The 23,222-nt window shown below is 41.9% G+C and overlaps 1 protein-coding gene across 1 annotated transcript in view; it reads left to right on the top strand.

The window, feature by feature from the left end:
• The first annotated feature begins 3,841 nt into the window (after window positions 1-3,841).
• LOC132886233 (carcinoembryonic antigen-related cell adhesion molecule 2-like) overlaps window positions 3,842-23,222 on the top strand; it is a 130,140-nt gene continuing 110,759 nt past the window's right edge. The window contains exons 1-2 of the mRNA XM_060920797.1: window positions 3,842-3,992; window positions 5,024-5,151. Of these exons, the coding sequence (XP_060776780.1) occupies window positions 3,842-3,992; window positions 5,024-5,151 (279 nt within the window). The remainder of the gene's footprint in view (window positions 3,993-5,023; window positions 5,152-23,222) is intronic.

Genomic DNA, 23,222 nt, shown 5'->3' with positions numbered 1-23,222 from the left:
TGACTCCATTGTGAAGTCAACTCCTTCAAGTGACAAGCTCATTGTTCTTGGTGACTTCAATGCAAGAGTATACAGAGATCACAGTAGCTGGAAAGGCGTGCTGGGTACACAAGGCGTTGGTAAGATGAATAGCATTGGTTTACTTCTGCTGATATTCTGTGCTGAGAACATGCTCACTATCACCAACACTTCCTTCAGAATGGCCAACAAGTACAAAACCACATGGATGCATCCCAGGTCCGAGCAGTGGCATCTCATCGACTATGTCATCGTTCTTCAGCAAGACATCAGAGATGTTCAAATCACCAGGGCCATGCGAGGAGCCGAATGTTGGACCGATCACAGACTGGTCAGGTCTATTCTTAGCCTCAATATCATGCCTGCTCATCTCAAGAAACCAAAACAGAAGAGGCTGAAGTTCAACATATCTAAGTTGAATCTCCCCCATGTAAAAGAGGAGTTCCAGTTCCATCTGGATAAAACCTTGGCCGCAAGAGGACCACTGACTGGTGACCCAACTGAGAAGTGGAGCTAGCTCAAACAGGCTATGACAGAGACAGCAAAAACCATCCTCGGTAGAGCGGAATGGGTGCATCAAGACTGGTTCGATGAGAACAATGAAGATATCGACAGGCTGATGAAGGAAAAACATCGAGCTTTTCTCAAATATCAGAATGATCCTTCCTCTACATCAAAGAGAGACCACTTCAAGCATCTACAAAGCAGGGCCCAGAAGGAACTATGCACAATGCAAGACCGGTGGTGGCACAACAAAGCAGAAGAAGTCCAAGGCTATGCTGACACCAACAACTTTAAGGACTTCTACAGATCTCTGAAGTCTGTTTATGGTCCTTTAAAACCTAGCACTGCCCCTCTGCTATCCTCTGATGGATCCACCCTGCTCAAGGACAAGAACGGCATCACTGAGCGTTGGAAAGAGTACTTCTCTGATCTCCTCAATCGACTGTCCTCAGTCGACCCTGCAGTTCTGAGATTCATTGAGCAGAGAACAACCTTGAATGACCTTGACCTTGCTCCTTCACTAGAAGAAGTCAAAAGAGCAATTAAGCAGACCAGCATTGGCAAAGCCTCTGGGATGGATGGTATACCGTCGGAATTGTACAAGGCAGCAGGACTCACAACCCTCAGCGCTTTGCATGAGATAGTGACCAGCATCTGGGAAGAGGAAATTATGCCACAGGACTTTCGAGATGCCACTATTGTTCCCTTGTTCAAAAATAAAGGAAGCAAAGCCAACTGTGGTAATTACCGGGGCATCTCCCTTCTCTCAATCACTAGCAAGATCCTTGCTAGAGTGATTCTGAATTGCCTTATCACAGCCATCTCAGAGAACTCACTGCCAGAGTCCCAGTCTGGGTTCAGAGCAGGGCGTAGCACCATCAACATGGTTTTCTCAGTGAGACAAGTGCAGGAGAAATGTATCGAACAGAATATAGATTTCTAAGCTGTCTTCATTGATCTGACAAAGGCCTTTGACACTGTTAACAGAGAGGCATTCTGGGTCTTGTCTCGTCTTCTTCTGCTTATCTGGGGCCGGGTCGCAGAGGCAGCAGTCTGAGCATGGAAGCCCAAACTTCCCTTCCCCCAGACACCTCGGCCAGCTCCTCGGGAAGAACACCGAGGCGTTCCCAGGCCAGCCGAGAGACATAGCCCCTCCAGCATGTCCTGGGTCTTCCCCGGGGCCTCCTCCCGGGGGGACATGCCTGGAACACCTCCCGAGGGAGGCGTCCAGGAGGCATCCAAAAGAGATTCCCAAGCCACCTCAGCTGATTCCTCTTGATGTGGAGGAGCAGCGGCTCTACTCCGAGCTCCTCCCGAGTGACTGTGCTTCTCACCCTATCTCTAAGGGAGCGCCCAGCCACCCTGTGAAGGAAACTCATTTTGGCCGCTTGTATCCGTGATCTTGTTCTTTCGGTCATTACCCAAAGCTCATGACCATAGGTGAGAGTTGGCTCAGCTCCTTCTTCACCACGATGGACCAGTAAAGCGACCACATCACTGTGGAAGCCGCACCGATCCGCCTGTCGATCTCACGCGCTATCCTTCCCTCACTTGTGAACAAGATCCGAGATACTTAAACTCCTCCACTTGAGGCAGCACTTCTCCACCAACCTGGAGAGGGCAAGCCACCCTTTTCCGGTTGAGAACCATAGCCTCAGACTTGGAGGTGCTGATTCTCATCCCAGACGCTTCACACTCGACTGCAAACCGCCCCAGTGCATGCTGAAGGTCCTGGTTTGAAGAAGCCAACAGGACAACATCATCTGCAAAAAGCAGATATGAAATCCTGTGGTTCCCAAACAGGATTCCTTCTGGCCCCTGGCTGCGCCTAGAAATTCTGTCCATAAAAATTATGAACAGAACTGGTGACAAAGGGCAGCCCTGCCGGAGTCCAACATGCACTGAGAACAGGTCTGACTTACTGCCGGCAACGCGAACCAGACTCCTGCTCCGTTCATACAGGGACCGGACAGCCCTTAGCAAATATCCCCGAACCCCATACTCCCGAAGCACCCCCCACAGAATACCATGAGGGACACGGTCGAATGCCTTCTCCAGATCCATAAAGCACATGTGGACTGCTTGGGCAAACTCCCATGAACCCTCGAGCACCCCATGAAGGGTATAGAGCTGGTCCAGTGTTCCGTGACCAAGACGAAAACCGCATTGTTCCTCCTGGATCCGAGGTTCGACTATTGGCCGAATTCTCCTCTCCAGTACCCTGGAGTAAACCTTCCCTGGGAGGCTGAGAAGTGTGATTCCCCTATAATTGGAGCACACTCTCCGGTCCCCTTTCTTAAAAAGAGGGACCACCACCCCAGTCTGCCACTCCAGAGGCACTGTCCCTGACCACCACGCGATGTTGCAGATGGAGTCTCTGGATGTTGTGGGGCTGTCTTGGCTGACACACCTCTACAGCATTCTGGGTCATCCTCGATAACTTGGATGTCCCAGCAAGTTCATCAGGATCATCTTCCTCTTCCATGATGGTATGACTGAGCTAGTCCTAGCCAGTGGTGATACCTCTACCCCATTTGACATCTCTAACAGAGTCAAACAGGGGTGTGTCCTGGCTCCTGTCCTCTTTAACCTGTTTTTCATTTGCATGCTGAATCATGCCCTTTGTGATCTTGATCGAGGAGTCTTCCTTAAGTACAGCCTGGACGGATCCCTGTTTGACCTACGCAGACTGAATGCAAAAACCAAAGTCATTGAGAGACTCATCACCAAGGCACTCTTTGCTGATGACTGTGCACTAATGGCCCACACTGAGTCTGACCTCCAGACAATTGTTGGCAGGTTTTCCGAAGCCTCTCGTCTCTTTGGGCTGACCATCAATCTAGGGAAAACTGAAGTCCTTTTCCAGCCTTTCCCAGGTAGTGCAGCCCCTCCTCCTTGCATCACGATTGATGACACACAGCTGAAAACAGTGGAGCACTTCAAGTACCTTGGAAGCACCATCTCTTCAGATGGCTGTCTTGACAAGGAAATTGCTTCTTGAATCAGCAATGCCAGTCAGTCCCCTGGTCGTCTTTGCACCCGTGTGCTGAACCATAAGAACATCAAGCTGTCTACAAAGATCAAAGTCTACAAGGCAGTCACTCTCACAAGCCTCTTGTATGGATGTGAGATATGGACACTATACAAGAGATATATAAAGCAGCTTGAGTGCTTCCACATGAGAGCACTGCGGTCGATCACGGGCATCAAATGGCAGGACAGAGTGGCCAACCTAGAAGTCCTCGACAGGGCAGGTCTAGTCAGTATCGAGGCCATGGTCATGAAAGCTCAGCTCTGATGGACAGGCCACGTCATCTGCATGGACCCATGCAGAGTTCCTCGACAGCTCCTCTATGGTGCATTGTCACAAGGCCACAGAAATCTTGGACGCCCTAAAAAGCACTACAAGGACAAGATAAAGGAGAGCCTTAAATGCTGTGACCTCCCTGCCAAAGACCTAGAAGCCTGTGGTAGAGACAGAATCAAGTGGTGCGCCAAGACAAAAGAGGCCTGTATGAACTTTGAATGGTTTAGGCATGATACAGTCCTAGGCGCTAGAGAACACAGGAAAGCCTCCACATCTGCAAGCCCTGCCACATCATTCCAGTGCCCTCAGTGTCCCAGAGTGTGTTATTCCAGAATTGGCCTCACTAGCCATGCTCGTGCCCATCAACGAAGACTGCGCAACTGATATCATCGATACTAATGGTCAACCGAAGAAGAACTTGTATTGTGTGTTTAAGTTACCGGAATAAGATTATTTAATTTGCTTCAGAATGTGATTGTCTCAGTTCATCTGATTTATTTAATTAGCCATTTACGTTTTATCAGTGAAAATGCATGCATGTACATTAATGTTGCATAAGTTATAATGCCTATTCTGTTTTAATGAGAGTCAACCCACAATCAGTGAAGTCAAATCAGTCTTAGTTGAGCAAGTTGGTAATGGTATTTCTTACTTTCACCATAAATTTTTATTTATATGGCTTTGGTCTATAGCTGTAAAAGGCCTTGGCCTTAAAACCGGTTATCACAGTGATGTCACGCACTCAGGCATGGCTAGCTCAGCGGGGCAGCTCAAATGCCAACTTTGCGGTCAATTTTAACTCTCAAAAATATATATATTTTTAATTCCCATTTATGCAGCATACGAGAGTCAAGGATGGCGATACTATCCACTCAGAAATGTATTTAAAAATAAAGGTTCTCTGTATCTGCTTTAAGTTTATGACCATAAATATCTGTAAAACTTACTTTCTTCTCTGGTCTTTTGTTTTTGAATGTACCTCATAATTATTAAGGTGATAGCAGACTAATACTTGAACAGTTTTACTAGCCAATTTTTTTAACCCTGTATTATGTCTGAAAATATGACTGATTATAGTCTAAATTCAGGAGAGCTAATAACAGTGTTGGTACGATGATTACAGTTATATGTTGATTAAAGATCATTCATGTTCAGTATGTGTACCTGAGCCCTGTATTACTTTTTAACCCCCAGTGCCAGCCTCCAATGTCACCACAGTAGCATTTAAAACATGGCTGTCTGAATTCAGCATCTCTGTGAGTCTCATCTGTTTTGCATCTGGCTCCTCTATTTCATTTGTTTGGCTGCATGGCAGATGTGAGGTTATAATAAGGGGGCAAATGCAGCTAACTGACAAGAATAAAAATCTGACCATTATCAGCATGTGCAGAGACGTGTGCATCCAACATCTTCAGCAAAGCAACTAGTCCTCCACTGAGCCTCATCATTTACACAGTCATTTTATATCATACAGTTTGTTGACAGATCAAAGTGCTTTACTGTGTAGAGTTAACAAAAAGCAAAAAAAAAAAAAACAGCAGAGAAAAAATAGTAAAGAAAATCGGATAATAATAGTAAAAAAAAAAAAAAAAACATACAGTGTCTTGCAAAAGTATTCATTCCCCTTTACATTTATCCTGTTTTGTCGTATTACAACCTGGAATTAAAATGGAGGGTTTTTTTTGGGGGGAGGGGGGTTTGCACCATTTGATTTACACAACATGCATACAAATTTAAAGGTGAAAATTGTTGTATTATTGTAACACAAACAATAATTAAGATGGAAAAACAGAAATCTGGAGTGTGCATAGGTATTCACCCCCCCAATCAATACTTTGTAGAGCCACCTTTTGCTGCAATTACAGCTGTAAGTCTTTTGGGGTATGTCTCTTTATTAGCTTTATTAGATTTTTGCTCACTCCTCAAGGCAAAACTGCTCCAACTCCAAGTTAGATGGGTTGCGTTGATGTACAGCAATCTTCAAGTTATGCCACAGATTCTCAATTGGATTGAGGTCTGGGCTTTGATTAGGCCATTCCAAGACATTTAAATGCTTCCCTTTAAACCACTCCAGTGTAGCTTTAGTGGTATGTTTAGGGTCATTGTCCTGCTGGAATGTGAACCTTCATCCCAGTCTCAAACCTCGGGCTGACTCAAGCAGGTTTTCCTCCAGAATTGTCCTGTATTTAGTGCCATCCATCTTTCCTTCAATCCTGACCAGCTTTCCTGTCCCTGCAGATGAAAAATATCCCCACAGCATGATGCTGCCACCACCATGCTTCACTGTAGGAATGGTGTTCTTCGGGTGTTGGGTTTGAACCACACATGGCTTTTCTCATGATGGCCAAAGAGATCAATTTTAGTCTCATTTGACCAGAGAATCTTTTTCCATGTGTTTGGGGAGTCTGCCACATGCTGTTGGGCAAACTCCAAATGTGTTTTCTTAAACAGTTACTTTTTTCTAGCCACTCTTCCATAAAGCCCTGCTCTGTGGAGTGTGCGGCTTAAAGTGGTCCTATGGACAGATACTCCCATCTCCACTGTGGATCTTTGCAGCTCCTTCAGTGTTATCTTTGGTGTCTTTGTTGCATCTCTGATTAATGCCCTCCTTGCCTGGTCTGTGAATTTTGGTGGGTGGCCTTCTCTTGTTAGGTTTGTAGTGGTGCCATATTCTTTCCATTTTGCTATAATGGTGCTCCGTGGGATATTCAAAGTTTGGGATATTTTTTTTTTATCATCCAACCCTGATCTAAACTTCTCTACAACTTTGTCTCTGACCTGTTTGGAGTGCTCCTTGGTTTTCATTTATACAGCAATCATGTTACAGATCATGTGACACTTTGATTGCACACAGGTGGATCTTAATCAACTAATTATGTGACTTATGAAGTGAATTGATTGGACCAGCTCTTATTTAGGGGTTTCATATGAAAGGGGGTGAATACCTATGCACACTCCAAATTTCTGTATTTTTTTCATCTTAATTATTGTTTGTGTCACAGTAAAACAACAATTTTCACATTTAAAGTAGTAGGCATGTTGTCTAAATCAAATGGTGCTAACTCTCCAAAAATCCATTTTAGTTCCATCTTGTAATGCAACAAAACAGGAAAAACACCAAGGGGAATGAATACTTTTGCAAAACACTGTAGTAGAGAAACAGTACCACATTTAAAATATCAAAAGTAAAATAAAAATAAGGTACCAGTAAATGTAAGGATGAATGGTAGTTGAATCTTAAATTTAAAAAAAGAAAGTTATTAGCTGTTTTTTTTAATCAGTGGTAGATGGAGCCTGCTGAACAGTGGTGCTTGAAAGTTTGTGAACCCTTTAGAATTTTCTGTATTTCTGCATAAATATGACCTAAAACATCATCAGATTTTCACACAAGTGCTAAAAGTAGATAAAGAGAACTCAGTTAAACAAATGAGACAAAAATATTATACTTGGTCATTTATTTATTGAGGAAAATGATCCAATATTACAGATCTGTGAGTGGCAAAAGTATGTGAACCTCTAGGATTAGCAGTTAATTTGAAGTTGAAATTAGAGTCAGGTGTTTTCAATCAATGGGATGACAATCAGGTGTGAGTGGGCACCCTGTTTTATTTAAAGAACAGGGATCTATCAAAGTCTGATCTTCACAACACATGTTTGTGGAAGTGTATCATGGCATGAACAAAGAAGTTTTCTGAGGACCTCAGAAAAAGTATTGTTGATGCTCATCAGGCTGGAAAAGGTTACAAAACCATCTCTAAAGAGTTTGGACTCCACCAGTCCGCAGTCAGACAGATTGTGTACAAATGGAGGAAATTCAAGACCATTGTTACCCTCCCCAGGAGTGGGCGACCAACAAAGATCACTCCAAGAGCAAGGCGTGTAATAGTTGGCGAGGTCACAAAGGACCCCAGGGTAACTTCTAAGCAACTGAAGGCCTCTCTCACATTGGCTAATGTTAATGTTCATGAGTCCACCATCAGGAGAACACTGAACAACAATGGTGTGCATGGCAGGGTTGCAAGGAGAAAGCCACTGCTCTCCAAAAAGAACATTGCTGCTCATCTGTAGTTCACTAAAGATCACATGGACAAGCCAGAAGGCTATTGGAAAAATGTTTTGTGGACGGATGAGACCAAAATAGAACTTTTTGGTTTAAATGAGAAGTGTTATGTTTGGAGAAAGGAAAACACTGCATTCCAGCATAAGAACCTTATCCCATCTGTGAAATATGGTGGTGGTAGTATCATGGTTTGGGCCTGTTTTACTGCATCTGGGCCAGGACAGCTTTCCATAATTGATGGAACAATGAATTCTGAATTATACCAACAAATTCTAAAGGAAAATGTCAGGACATCTGTCCATGAACTGAATCTCAAGAGAAGGTGGGTTATGCAGCAAGACAACGACCTTAAGCACACAAGTCGTTCTACCAAAGAATGGTTAAAGAAGAATAAAGTTAATGTTTTAGAATGGCCAACATTTCGATTAATCCAATCAAAATGTTGTGGAAGGACTTGAAGAGAGCAGTTCATGTGAGGAAACCCACCAACATCCCAGAGTTGAAGCTGTTCTGTATGGAGGAACAGGCTAAAATTCCTCCAAGCCAATGTGCAGGACTGATCAACAGTTACTGGAAACGTTTAATTGCAGTTATTGTTGCACAAGGTGGTCACACCAGATATTGAAAGCAAAGGTTCACATACTTTTGCCACTCACAGATGTAATATTAGATCATTTTCCTCAATAAATAAATTACCAAGTATAATATTTTTGTCTCATTTGTTTAACTTGGTTCTCTTTATCTACTTTTAGGACTTGTGTGAAACTCTGATGATGTTTTAGGTCATATTTATGCAGAAATATAGAAAATTCTAAAGGGTTCACAAACTTTCAGGCACCACTGAATGTTGTGTTTCCTGTACATAACAATGAAAATTGACTCTATGCTCCTTAATATTCTTCCCTAAAGTTCTGTCTCTTTCAGAGTTTTAAATGTACCTATTCCTGATCTGAAAGTATTAAACATATACCACACTGTTGAGTTTATATGAGGTTTATAATGTAGAGCATTCATGAAACGAGCAGCTGTTGATATGTTAAAATACTTTTTTTTCTTTCATGTCAACAAAGTAGACATACTAAAAACAAGCAATACTGAGATGGCAACACCCACAATTTCCATTCATTTTGATAAATAAACCTTGTGACATGACTAAATCCACTGTATAACCATGATTAAGCCACAATAGTCTGTAACTGCTTTCAAACAAGATTTAATGAGGAGGAACTTGTTTGTCTGAACTTTCTGGACTATCACAGGGAACCTCACCAAAAACTATTCAGACTTAAAGACCAGAGACCTTTAGTCTGCTGTGTTACTAAATCTGTGTGCCAGTATTGCTGGTTATTAATGTTATCTTCTTTCATTTTGCTGTTTGAGCTTGCTGGAGTTCTTTTGTTTTTCAGATTCAGTTGTTTACCCTATACAGCTCAGTTCTTATACTTGGTTAATTTTAAATTTATTCATTCTACAGATTCTTTGTCAAGCACAAATGAGCTTCTTTACTTTTTCAGGAGTACACAGTGCAGTCCATCACCTGCATCATGGGTACAAAGGCCTGATGTAACTTTACATCTTCATTCTAGATGAGCAGGAACATGACAAATTCCACTCAAGTAGTTTCAATTAAATCTGCAGTCACACAACCTTTGCAGATAATATTGACTACCTTGGCAGCTATAGATATTAACTCCAGCCACGACAACCCCTTTTTATTTCACTAATGTGATCACCTTAGTCTTAGCAGTTGCCTTGATGGTTTGCCAACTGAATATAATTTGGCTTCTTCATAACTATGTAGCTACTTAGTGGAACTGAGGTTGCTAGCAAATGGAGATACACTGTATGGCCAAAAGTATGTGGACACCTGACCATTACACCAATATGTAGACCTTCCCCCAAATCTGTTGGTGCAAAGTTGGAACCACACAAACCCCAACCAAGTCATGTCAAGTCAATTTATTTCTACAGCACTTTTAACAATAGACATTGTCACAAAGCAACTTTACAGAAAAATTAAGATTTTAAACATATGAACTAATAAATTTATCCTGAATAAATGTGTCCCTAATGAGCAAGCCTGATGCAAAGGTGGTAAGGAAGAACTCCCTAAGATGATATGAGGAAGAAACCTTGAGAGGAACCAGACTCAAAAGGGAACCCATATTTGGGTGATAGCAGATAGTGTGATTATAAATAACTTGCTTCTATAAGTGTGTCCTATATAGCCAACTGTTCATTGATGGTGACTTGAGTGCAAAACTGTTCATGACAACTGCATATCATGTGAACTGTAGTCCTAAGCCATCGTAGCAAAACTGTAAGTTTCCAGAGCCATCTTCAAAGTGTATCTTTAGACTGTCCATATGGGGCCATCCTCCACAGGAGTGAAGTGATGAAAACTCCAACCAGAAGTAGAACATCAGGATGGATCAGGTAGGTCTGAAGAGCAGGAGAGATCAGCATCACTGGTATCATCAGGATGGACATATGTAACTTGACAGAGAGAGCGAGAGAGAGAGAGAGAGAGAGAGAGAGATTGTTAGGTATGCCCTATCACCTAATGGTTAAGAACAGTGTTCATTGTGCACTGAGTGCAAATAGGGACTCCAGCAAGACTAACTGTGATAGCGTACACTGTAAAGCTGTACAGCTGTAAAGGGAGCACCAGAAGGTAACATAGACATGAGGGCACCCTGGGATATAAAGCAGCCAGCCACTCCACTGTCAGCAAACCTGAGTGAATGCCTGATAGTGGGAGGTGAAAGCATCCATATATATCCCAGTTTACCAAAACACTTGAGTGCCCGAGAACCGTCCATATCTGCTCCTTTAATGAATGAATTTATTTATTTCGAACATGTATAAAAAATGTATGTAACTATTTGTACATACAAAAGAAAGAAAACGAGAAATGTAAAAAAATAAAATAAAATAACATAAAGAGCTAAGACATTACAAAACACCGCACATTGTTCGAAAAAGGAGTGGGAAGAAGTACAATACTTTTTTAATTTCCCACCCCTTTTTAACTACCCCAAAATCCAAACTACATTAATACACCTATAAAAATATAAACCATATATACACTTCATGAATATCTATATAAATATATAATTACAAAAATAAATATATACTACATACCATATATACACTTCATAAATATCTATATAAATATATAATTACAAAAATAAATATATACTACATACCATATATACACTTCATAAATATCTATATAAATATATAACTACAAAAATATATATATATATACACTATATACCATATACATGTATACACTTATAAATATATAATTACAAAAATAAATATATTCTACATATGTATCCCTGTAAATATAAATATAAATATATAAACTATCCCCATAAATCAATATATACCATATATACCATATACTAAGTTAGTTCTAATATAACAATCAACCCTATTCTATTTATAGATTTATACCTCATCATCCTCCGTTAACATACTTCCTCTTCCATATACTTGTTTAAAAATAGTTTTTGTACCTTTTTTTAAACAGATTTATATTTGCACTTTGTTTTATTTCTGTCTCCAGTCTGTTCCATAAAGTCACCCCACAGCTCGATACGCACATGCTTTTCATATTTGTTCGAACCTTTGGTTTTTTAAAATTTAGGTCTCCCCTTAGATTATATCCCCCCTCTCTCTCACTAAACATTCCTTGTATATTTTTTGGCAATAGATTATTTCTTGCTTTGTACATTATTTGTGCTGTTCTGAATTTGATCAGATCCATAAATTTCAACATGTGTGATTTTATGAATAGTGAGTTTGTGTGATCTCTGTATCCTGTTTTGTTTATTGTCCTTATTGCTCTTTTCTGTATTTGTACATATCGGCTGTAGAGTGGTTTTGTAGGTGTTTCCCCAGACTTCGACACAGTAAGTCAGATATGGCAAAAATAACGAGTAATATAGAGTATGCAAAGATTTGCAATCAAGAATATGTTTTGTTTTCCACAGAATTGCCGAGCACTTTGCCAGTTTTGCTCGTATGTATCCTCCATGAGGTTTCCAGCAGACTTTATGATCCAAAATCACAACAAGAAATTTAATTTCCTGTACCATTTCTATCTTAGTATTGTCTATTATCAATTCTACATTACAATCTATTTTGTGTCTCTCAAACAACATGATCTTTGTTTTGCTTAGATTTAATGATAATTTATTTTTGTCAAACCATAGTTCTAGTTTATTTATTTCAGTTGTGATTGTCTCCAAAGTCTGCTGTAAATTCTCACCGGAACAAAAAATATTGGTGTCATCTGCAAACAAAACAAATTTCAGTACTTGTGAAACTCTACATATGTCATTGATATATAATATGAATAATTTCGGACCTAATATTGACCCCTGTGGTACCGCGCATGTAATGTTCATGAAATCAGATTTATGGTCACCTATCTGCACAAACTGTTGCCTGTTTCTTAAATAGCTTGACAGCCAGCTCCATCCAACTCCCCTAACACCACACTTTTCTAGTTTACTTAATATACTGTGATTAATGGTATCGAATGCTTTTTTTAGGTCCACAAATACTCCAATTGCTATTTTTTAAATTGTCTATACAGTTTGTGATTTCCTCTATTAGTTCCATTAGTGCCATCGATGTTAATTTGTCCGTTCTGAATCCATATTGTCTGTCCGTAAGGAGGTTGTGTTTTTCAATGAATTTGTCCAGTCTATCTGAAAAAAGTTTGAGTATTTTGGAGAATTGGGGGAGTAAAGAAACAGGCCTGTAGTTTGTGAAATGGTGTCTATCTCCGGTTTTAAAGAATGGTATCACTTTTGCAATTTTCATTTTGTCTGGAAATGTACCTGATTGAAAAGATAAATTGCAGATGTGGGTGAGTGGTTTCACAATTCCCTCAATAACTGTCTTTACTGTTAACATGTCTATATCATTCCAGTCTGCAGCGGTTTTGTTTTTACATTTTCTTACAATTTGCATAATTTCTTCATCATCAGTTGCAGTTAGAAAAATTGTACTTGGATTTCTGTCCCCCATATCTTCTATGTCCCCACATTGTGTTGTCTCGGGTTCCTTTATTTTTGCCGCTAAATCTGGTCCCACATTTACAAAGAATTGGTTAAAACCATTCACCACATCCTCCATATTATTTATGGTCTTGTCATTTTCAGTGTAGTACTCCAGGTAATTTGTAGTTTTGGATCCATTTCTCACAATACCATTTGGTACAGTCCATATACCTTTTATATTGTTTTTATTTTTCTCCACTAATTTATTATAATAGTCTTTCTTACATATCCTCATAATATTAGTTAATTTATTTTTATATATTTTTTATATTTTTCCTTTGCCGCTATAGTTCGATGCTTTAAGAATTGTCTGTATAATATATTTTTCTTTTTGCAGGCATTTTGTAGCCCGCCCCTTGGTGACCCACGGACTATTTGTATATTTATGTATATTACTGTATTTCTTTATCCTCCTAGGGCTCAGCAGTCACATGCGTGGACAGCACTTTATGGAAATTCGGAACAAGAATCCACATATGTGGACATACTTTTTCTCTAAAAGTACATCTTATCAAAAGATGATGCTGAGTTTTTATTCTAATCAGGTTCTAATAAGCCCAAATAGCAAAGAGAAATAAAAAAAATGCATGTAAAAAAACAGCTTGGGCCTTAGGAGGTTAAAGGACAATTTTTATTATATAGTTCATTGAATATTATTAAAAATTCCTCATATGCTTTATCAATATCTTTTTCTTTATAAACTACATTCCAGTCCTGTATCATTAAGTAATTTTTTTAGTGCAATCATGGTTTCTTCAGTTTTCACTCTTATATTTTTATAATTTTTAGTATCCTTTTTCTTGCTATAATTACAGTAATATACATTAAAAATAGGTAGGTGGTCACTGATGTCTGTTAATAGTAGTCCACTCTCTGTATTATTTTCCAGGATAGTAAATATATTATCTATTAAAGTGATGCTGTGAGAAGTGATCCTGCTTGGTCTGGTAATAGTTGGATACAGTCCCATACTGAACATTGAGTTAATGAACTCTTCTGTCATTTTATGTTTCTTATGATTTAAGAGGTCGATGTTAAAATCACCACAGATGTACATGACCTTCTGTGTTGATTTTATAAACATACTTTCCATCCAATCTATAAAAACTTCTATGCTTGATCCAGGAGATCTGTATAACAGCTCACCGTTATATTTTTCATTTTTTCACAACATATTTCTACTGTAATACACTCCATCCAATCATCAACAGCTACCGTCATTTTATTATTAATTTTATATTCCAAACTATTATCAACATATATTGCCACTCCCCCTCCTCTTTTGTTCTTTCTGTTGATATAATTAAGTTCATACCCGTTTAGCTCAAAATCTACTCCCATCTCATCATTGATCCAAGTTTCTGATATGGCTATTATATTGAATGGAGTATTGAACTGACTGAGATATTCCTTCATTTTATGGAAATTGAGATACAGATTTCTGGTATTGAAATGAATACTTGATATCTTATTTCCTTCTCTGATCGTTGCATTGTATTGATTTTCAGTGTAATACCGGCAGCTGATATTGATGTTACTGAAAAGATTATTTTCTGGATCAATATTATTTTCCATATCTTGTGTTTTATGCTCAGTATAAAGGAAAGTGTCCAGTTCTTGTGTCCAGTGTCCAGTGTCCCGTCCTTGTGTCATGATTGTAAGTTGCTTTGATTGGCTCCCTCAGAATTTGTCCAGTTCCCCAATATCTCGGATGACCAGGATCTTGGCCTCTTCTGGAGATCCCTTCAGCTTTATGAATATTTTGCAGTTTTGTGTCCAAGTGTTTTGGATTTTCCCCTGTTTCCTCAGGAGTCTCGCCTTTCTTGCAATGTCTGCATTTTTTTTGGTTAAGCGCTCATTTAAAAAAACGTCTGAGCCTTTCAGTTTCCTCCCTTGCTTTAACAGCTGCATTTTATACTTTCTGTTGGCAAATCTTATTATTAAAGCCGGTTTGTCTGTGTTGCTTCTCCATGGGAGAGGGTGACATGCTTCAATGTTAGTACTTTTTACCTCTATCCCTTTGGAGTGCAGGGATGCTATCACCTGTTGCTCCAGAGTTAGCATCCTCCTCATTCTGCTCCTCTCCGTCTCCTCTCGCCACTGCTCCAGCATATGACCGGGGTTTAATCTGCAGTCCGGTCACAATGATGTTATTTATCCGGGTGTATTGCTCCAGATCCTCCACTTGGTTCTCGAGAAAGGCGATCCTCTTTGCCTTCTCCGTGTTCTGCAGCTGCAGAACTTTGACCTCTTCCACCAGGTCCAGGATGGTCTTCTGCTGCATCCTGACAGCAGAAATTTCCTCACCCAGAAAGTCGAGGGATTTTTTGATGTCCTCAATCTCCTCGACTGTAGGAGCTCTCTTCGGGGGCATTGCATTTGTTGTTGTTACGCAGCCCACAGGTAGCTCTCGGCCCACTCCCGCGCAGCCTCTCAGCCCGCTCTCACACAGCCTCGCTCCCGCGCAGCCTCTCAGCCCACTCTCGCACAGCCTCGCTCCCGCGCAGACTCTCAGCCCGCTCTCTCACAGCCTTGCTCCCGCACAACCTCTCAGCCCGCTCTCGCGCAGCCTCGCTCCCGCTCAACCTCTCAGCCCGCTCTCACGCAGCCTCGCTCCCGCACAACCTCTCAGTCTCTTTACCTAATTTAAAAAAACTATTAACAAGAGGCTTGACTAAACAAATAGGTTTTCAGCCTAGACTTAAACACTGAAACTGTGTCTGAGTCCTGAACACTACTTAGAAGGTTGTTCCATAACTGTGGGGCTTTGTAAGAGAAGGGTCTGCCCCATGCCTTCACAATTTGAGATACCAACAAATAGCCTGCACCTTTTGATCTAAGTAGGTGTGTGGCAGGTCACAAAAGACCAGAAGTTTGCTCAGGTACTGTGGCACGAGACCATTTAGTGCTTTAAAGGTCAATAGTAGTATTTTATAATCAATGCGAAATTTGATTGGGAGCCAATGTAGTGTGGATAAGATAGGGGTGATGTGCTTGGATCTTCTGGTTTTAGGGGCTCTTGCTGCTTTTTGGACTAACTGGAGCTTGTTTATGCACCTACTGGGCCATCCAGACAGTAAGGCATTATAATATTCCAACCTAGAGGTAACAAATGCATGAAATAGTTTTTCTGCATTGTGTAGTGACTTTATACTTCTTATCTTAGCAATATTTCTGAGATAAAAGAAGGCTTTAAATAAAAGTGGCCTTGTAATATTATCTGCATGAGTTTTCAATGAAAGACTGGAGTCAATGATCACGCCAAGGCCTTGTACTGCTGCACATGAAGAAATAGAAAGGCCTTCCAGAATTACGATGCAATCAGAAAACGTAATTCTAGCTGCATGTGGTCCTAGTACAAGTAGTTCTGTCTTGTCAGAATTAAGTAGAAGAAAGTTAATAAGCATCCAGTGTCTCATCTCATCTCATTGTCTCTAGCCACTTTATCCTGTTCTACAGGGTCACAGACAAGCTGGAGCCTATGCCAGCTGACTATGGGTGAAAGGCGGGGTACACCCTGGACAAGTCGCCAGGTCATCACAGGGCTGACACACAGACAACAATTCACACTCACATTCACACCTACGGTCAATTTAGAGTCACCAGTTAACCTCACCTGCATGTCTTTGGACTGTGGGGGAAACCGGAGCACCCAGAGGAAACCCACGCGGACACGGGGAGAACATGCAAACTCCACACAGAAAGGCCCTTGCCAGCCACAGGGCTCAAACCCGGACCTTCTTGCTGTGAGGTGACAGCGCTAACCACTACACCACTGTGCCGCCCGCATCCAGTGTCTAATGTTCTTTACACATTCCTCAATTTTATTAAGCTGGTGTCTCTACTTGGGCTTTGGTGGAACATACAACTGTGTCATCAGTATAACCTTGGAAGCTAATACCATGTTTATAAATAATATTACCCAGAGATAGCATATATAAAAAAACAAACAAACAGTGGGCCTAAGTCACTAACCTTGTGGGATATATTAAACTTTACCTTAATATGCATTGAAAAGTAACCATTTATATCAACAAACTGATAATAATCAGTTAAATAAAACCTGTGCCAGGAGAGGGCTGTTCCTTTAACTCCAGCAACATTTTCTCATCTAGCAAGGAGAATGGTATGATCAGTGGTGTCAAAGGCTACATTAAAGTCAAGCAACACAAGCAAGGAGAGGCAACCTTGATCAGAGGCCAGTAGTAACAATTGTAACAATTCCCTAAGGTGGGATAATGAGGAACTGGAGACAGGTGCTACAATCTAAGGTGGACTTTTATTTTTATGGTTCACTTTTTGGTGCCTACACACACACACACACACACACACACACAAGTTGGGGGATGCAGCTCTCTCTCTCATTACTGGCCATCTGAAAGACACAGAGACACATGTTAATAGATAGCCAGTAATTAGACACAGGTATAACTCATCATGTTACCTGCTGGTTCAGATCTGGTGCCCCCTTTTTGAGGCCAGTCAGTAGGCTGGTGATGTCCAAAAAGGTAGGCATGAACCACCTATAATATCCAGCCAGCCCCAGGAACTGCCTCACCCCCTTTTTGGTCTTATGATTTGGGCAGGCTGCAATTGCTGCAGTCTTATCAATTTGGGGATGCACCTGCCCATGACTCAAGTGGAAGCCCAGATGCCGTACTTCCACCCACCCATTTGCACACTTTTTTGGGTTTGCTGTGAGCCCAGCACACCTCCACGCCCTCAGGACAGCTCTTAGATGTTGTAAATGCTGCTGTCAATCATTATTATAAATAATAATATCATCTAAATAGGCAGCAGCATACACATTGTGAAGATGGAGGATTTGGTCCATGAGATGCTGAAACATTACTGGGGCACCAAACAACACAAAAGGAAGGGTGACAAATTGGTGTGAACCAAATGGAATAGAAAAGGCTGTTTTCTCACAGGATAATGGAGTCAAGGAGATCTGTCAAATTTAGACACTGTGTTGATGTTTCTATAGTCTACACAGAACCAGACTGACCTGTTGGTCTTGGGAACCAAGACCACGGGGATGCTCCAGTCATTGTGCGACTCCTCAGTTACCCCCATATCAAGTATATCCTTGAGTTCATCCTGAACCACATTTTTGTTGTGCTCGGGGAGTTGATACAGGCAGCTGCGCACCAGCACCCCTGGGGGAGTCTTGATGTGGTGCTCTGTGAGGTCATTGCAACCAGGTAGGGGCGAGAATACATCGCAGAATTCTTCCTCTAACCTGATAACCTGTCATTATTGTTAGGACTTGGACTGTTTTGGCCTCTAGAGGCCGCTGTTATTTCCTTTTCGTGTCATATTTATTTTGGCCTCTAGAGGCCGCCACTGTTCCTGTGTTTTGTGTTTTTTTTTGTTAATTGCTTGTTAGTCCTAATTATCTTCACCTGTGTCCTTAATTAGTTTGTGTATTTATACCCCTGAGTTCAGTCCTCTTGTCACGGAGTCTTTGTGCTGTTATGTTTATCTCCAGTTTCTTTTGTACTGTGTTTTGTGGATCTTCTGAGCTTTTGCATTTTTGCCTTTTTCTTTTTGAATTATACTTTTTGTTTTTTTGTTTTGCCCTGGATTGTATATAGTGTACATAGTATAAATAAACCTTTTGTTACTTTTTCTACTTCCGCCTCACGCCTCTGCATTTGAGTCATTCCCCTGGTGGCCTAGTGGGGGTTTGCTGGATCATCACACCAACGAACCAGGTTCGAATCCCAGCAAAACCCTAACAGAAAGACTCCGTCATGACCGACTCAGCAGAGGCTGCTTCAACTGTCTACCCGGCCAACCTTCAGGGAATTATGGCAGCTTTGACACGCTTCGGAGCGACCATGGACGCTCATGGACGTACGCTCACCAGCCAACGGGAGGCCCTTGCTCGCCACGAGGAACTGCTTCAGCAAATTGGGAAAACCCTGGCACAGCTGACATCTCTGCCTGCATCTCCTGATCCAGTTCCTGCTCCTGATCCAGCTCCCACTCCTGCTCCAGTGCCTCCTGCCATGCTGCCTTCTTCACCTCGCGAACCCAGCCTTCCTGCACCACAGAGGTATGACGGCAAGCACAGTGAGTGCCGAGAGTTCCTTACCCAGTGTCAACTCACCTTTGAGCTTCAGCCTACCACCTACACTACGGATCGCCGCAAGATTGCCTTTGTGATCACCTTATTAGCTGGTAAGGCGTGAGCCTGGGCTACTGCTATCTGGCAAAGACAGGGACCTGAGTGCTTTGATTTCCAGCTGTTTTCTGAAGAGATGCTTCGGGTCTTCGATCAGGCAGACATCAGTACCGACGCAGCCCGAAAGCTCATGTCCATCCGGCAAGGAGGAAGCGTCGCAGATTACGCCATCTCGTTCCGAACACTCGCAGCAGTAAGTGGATGGAACGAGACTGCCCTGGTGTCAGCCTTCCACCATGGTCTGTCTGACCCCATCAAGGACGGTCTGGCCTCTATTGGATGCCCAAGTGACCTCGAAACCCTCATCTCACATGCTATTCGTCTGGACAACAGGATGAGAGAACGCCACCAAGCCTTGAGCCCCCCCAGCCTCCCTACCTCTACCTGGAGACCGTCTACCTCCTTCAGTGACTGTCCAGAACCCATGCAAGTGGGCCGTACTCGCCTCTCCGCATCTGAGAGGGAGCGCAGAAGGAGGGACAAGTGCTGCATCTACTGTGGCAAGCCTGGTCACTTCCGAGCATCATGTCCCGAACTCTTGGGAAAAGGACCGCCCCGTCCAGCCGAGGGAGGGTTGTGATGGGGCCTACCCTCTCTCCCGGACTCCCTGGCCAAGGAATCTACATCCCGGTCTCCATCTCCTGGGGTGAGTCTGTCCACTCTTGTCAAGCTTTGATAGACTCAGGGGCGGCTGGGAACTTTATGGATATTCACTTCGCCCAAAGCATCAATATACCTACTGCACCTCTTGAAGTCCCTCTGTCTGTGTCTGCCCTCGATGGCCAAGCGTTAGGTGATGGAAGAGTCACTCAAGTTACTTCTCCAGTCTTCCTCCAGTCTCAAGGTCACAAGGAAGAAATATCCCTGCACCTGATTCCTTCACCTGAGTTCCCAGTTATTCTAGGCCTTCCTTGGCTTACTCGCCACAACCCTCGCATAGACTGGGTAACAAGCCAGGTTGTGGAATGGGGCCCTGCATGCCATGCCTCGTCTGCTCTCTAGCTCTCCTGTGTCTCCTGCCGAGCCCCCTGATCTCACCGAGTTATCTCAAGTTCCCACAGAGTACTGGGATCTCAAGGAGGTATTCAGCAAGAGCAGGGCCGCCGTTCTTCCTCCGCACCGGGCCTACGACTGTGCATCGCCTGCTTGACTCCCGCCGGGTCCGCGGCGGGTTGCAATATCTGGTGGACTGGGAGGGCTATGGTCCTGAGGAGCGCTGCTGGGTTCCTGCTCGGGATGTCCTGGATAAAGAACTGTGTCGGGACTTCCATTCAGCCCATCCGGATCGCCCTGGGAACGTCAGGAGACGCTCCTAGAGGGGGGGGTCCTGTTAGGACTTGGACTGTTTTGGCCTCTAGAGGCCGCTGTTATTTCCTTTTCGTGTCATATTTATTTTGGCCTCTAGAGGCCGCCACTGTTCCTGTGTTTTGTGTCTTTTTTTTTTGTTAATTGCTTGTTAGTCCTAATTATCTTCACCTGTGTCCTTAATTAGTTTGTGTATTTATACCCCTGAGTTCAGTCCTCTTGTCACGGAGTCTTTGTGCTGTTATGTTTATCTCCAGTTTCCTTTGTACTGTGTTTTGTGGATCTTCTGAGCTTTTGCATTTTTGCCTTTTTCTTTTTGAATTATACTCTGTTTTTGTTTTGCCCTGGATTGTATATAGTGTACATAGTATAAATAAACCTTTTGTTACTTTTTCTACTTCCGCCTCACGCCTCTGCATTTGAGTCATTCCCCTGGTGGCCTAGTGGGGGTTTGCTGGATCATCACACCAACGAACCAGGTTCGAATCCCAGCAAAACCCTAACAATTATACACAGGTGCAACTCATCACATTGACTCCTCGCCATTCAAAGCCAACGCTTGATCACAGCCTCACTGCCACAGTCATTTACTACTTTAACCCATGTTGTCTCTGTGTTCTGATGAGATCTAAATCCTGACTGACACATTTCATGAGCATAACCGGTGCCACAGCTTTTTCTAAGATATTGGAGATAAAGGGGAGGTTAGTTATAGATGTTGGACAGCTGATAACCAACCACACTAATGCTCTTCTGGCTGAGTGGGCAAATCCCCATAACCATGCTCCAAAATCTAGTGGAATGCCTTTGCAGAAAAGGATATTATAATGGTAAAGGGGAACTAACTCTGGAATGGGCTGTTCAGCATGCACATATGAGTGTGATAGATGTCCACATACTTTTGGCCATATAGTGTATTTAGAGATATTTCAACAAGACAATGCAAAACCACATACTGCACACACATTACAAAGGCATGGCTCCAGAAGAAGAGCGTGCCTGTCCCCTCGGTCCCCAATAGAGAATGTGTGGCATATTTTGAAATGAAAAATATGACAACGATGACCCCATACTGTTGCACACCTTAAGACTTGTTTGCAGAAACAATGGAATAAAATAACATCTGCAAAACTTCATCACTTTATGGCTTCAGTCCCTAAACATCTTTTAAGTGTTGTGAGGAGGAATGGCAACATTATAAAGTGTTAAATACTTTACCGTTCCAACTTTTATTGAAATGTGTTGCAAGAATCAAAATTAAAATGTGTTTATTTTGATAAAGCAATAAAAATCATGAGGTAGAAGATCAAATAATGTGCTGTCATATTGTTTTGAGTGCAATACAGGCCAAAGATTATTTACAAATCATTGTTTTCTGTTTTTGTGTTGTACTATATCCTTAATAAATGGACCAGAGACCAAGGCACTAGGTTCACACTAGGTATCTTTTTCTGAACTCCCGCGCATGTGCACGTGATACATCTCAAACCTTATCACTACATCTCCCCCTTTTAAACTAATATTTTCCAGCTCTTTAAAGAAAACTTAAATCATGTGCTTATCAAGTATAATGCTGATTTCAACTAAACAAGGTAGGGGGCACAGTTGGCACATAAACACCTGCCTAAACATAAGCATTGGAAAACTTGTCAAAATAAACTTCACATTTACATATTTCATTTCTCATTTTCTTTTCTTTTCCTTTTTCTTAAACAACATTAAAGCTCATATGCAACGGTTTTAATTTTATGCACATTTGAAACTTTATATGTTAAAAAAACCCTCTGTAATTTTCTTCTGGTCCCAAGAAGTATTGTTAATAAGTAATAATTAAAATAAGTTAGCGCGGATCGTGGCAAATTTCTGTTCGACTATTTTCGTGACCACTCGGTGCGTGACATCATTTAAGCCAAACAAACTGCTTGAGTTGAGTCCACTGCCATTTACTTACATTGCCGTTCGGCTTGAGTGCAGACGTGCGTTCAGGAATTTCCAAAGAAAAAACACGCCTTATTGTTGTGCAGTGAACTGTAACAATGGGACCGCTTCAGGAAGAAGTTTTTACCTTTTTCCAAGAGAGGATAAGAGGCAGAGAGAGTGGATTGGCTTTTTCTGGAAGAGGAGAAGAGGCGGAGCGAGAGGATTGGCTTTTTCCGAAAGAGGAGATGAGGCAGAGAGAGTGGATTGTGTGTGTGAAGCCAGAGGGTTGTTTTTTTCCGGAAGAGGAGACGAGGCAGAGAGAGTGGATTGTGCGCATGAAGCCAGAGGGTTGGCTTTTTCTGAAAGAGGAGACGAGGTGGAGAGAGTGGATTGTGTGCATGAAGCCAGAGGGTTGGCTTTTTTCCAGAAGAGGAGAAGAGGCAGAGAGAGTGGATTGTGTGCGTGAAACAAAATCAAGCAGTCAAAGAAGAAACGGACCAGCAACGCTCAAGCAAAAAGGAAAAGATTGGAGGTAAGCATTTTTATTTTTGCTTGGAGTTGACAAGTCAAGAATCCTGAGGGATCCTGTACAGTCATTGTGGAAATGAGACAAAGGGATATTTCCTTGCTTAGAGTAGGCTATAAATAGTATAATGCTGTGGATGGCAGGCTAATGTGGCCTACCGGTGCACTGTCAAGTAATCGTTACCTATATCCACTAGGGAGGGTGGTTTAATTATTCTTCAAAAAGGCTCTTATTTAGTATTACGATGAAAGTAGGAATTTATCATAATCTTATCTCATCTCATTATCTCTAGCCGCTTTATCCTTCTACAGGGT

The sequence above is a fragment of the Neoarius graeffei genome, chromosome 5 (genome assembly GCF_027579695.1).
Source record: "Neoarius graeffei isolate fNeoGra1 chromosome 5, fNeoGra1.pri, whole genome shotgun sequence".
NCBI classification, from domain to species: Eukaryota; Metazoa; Chordata; class Actinopteri; order Siluriformes; family Ariidae; genus Neoarius; species Neoarius graeffei.
This window is presented reverse-complemented; position numbering and strand designations above follow the sequence as displayed.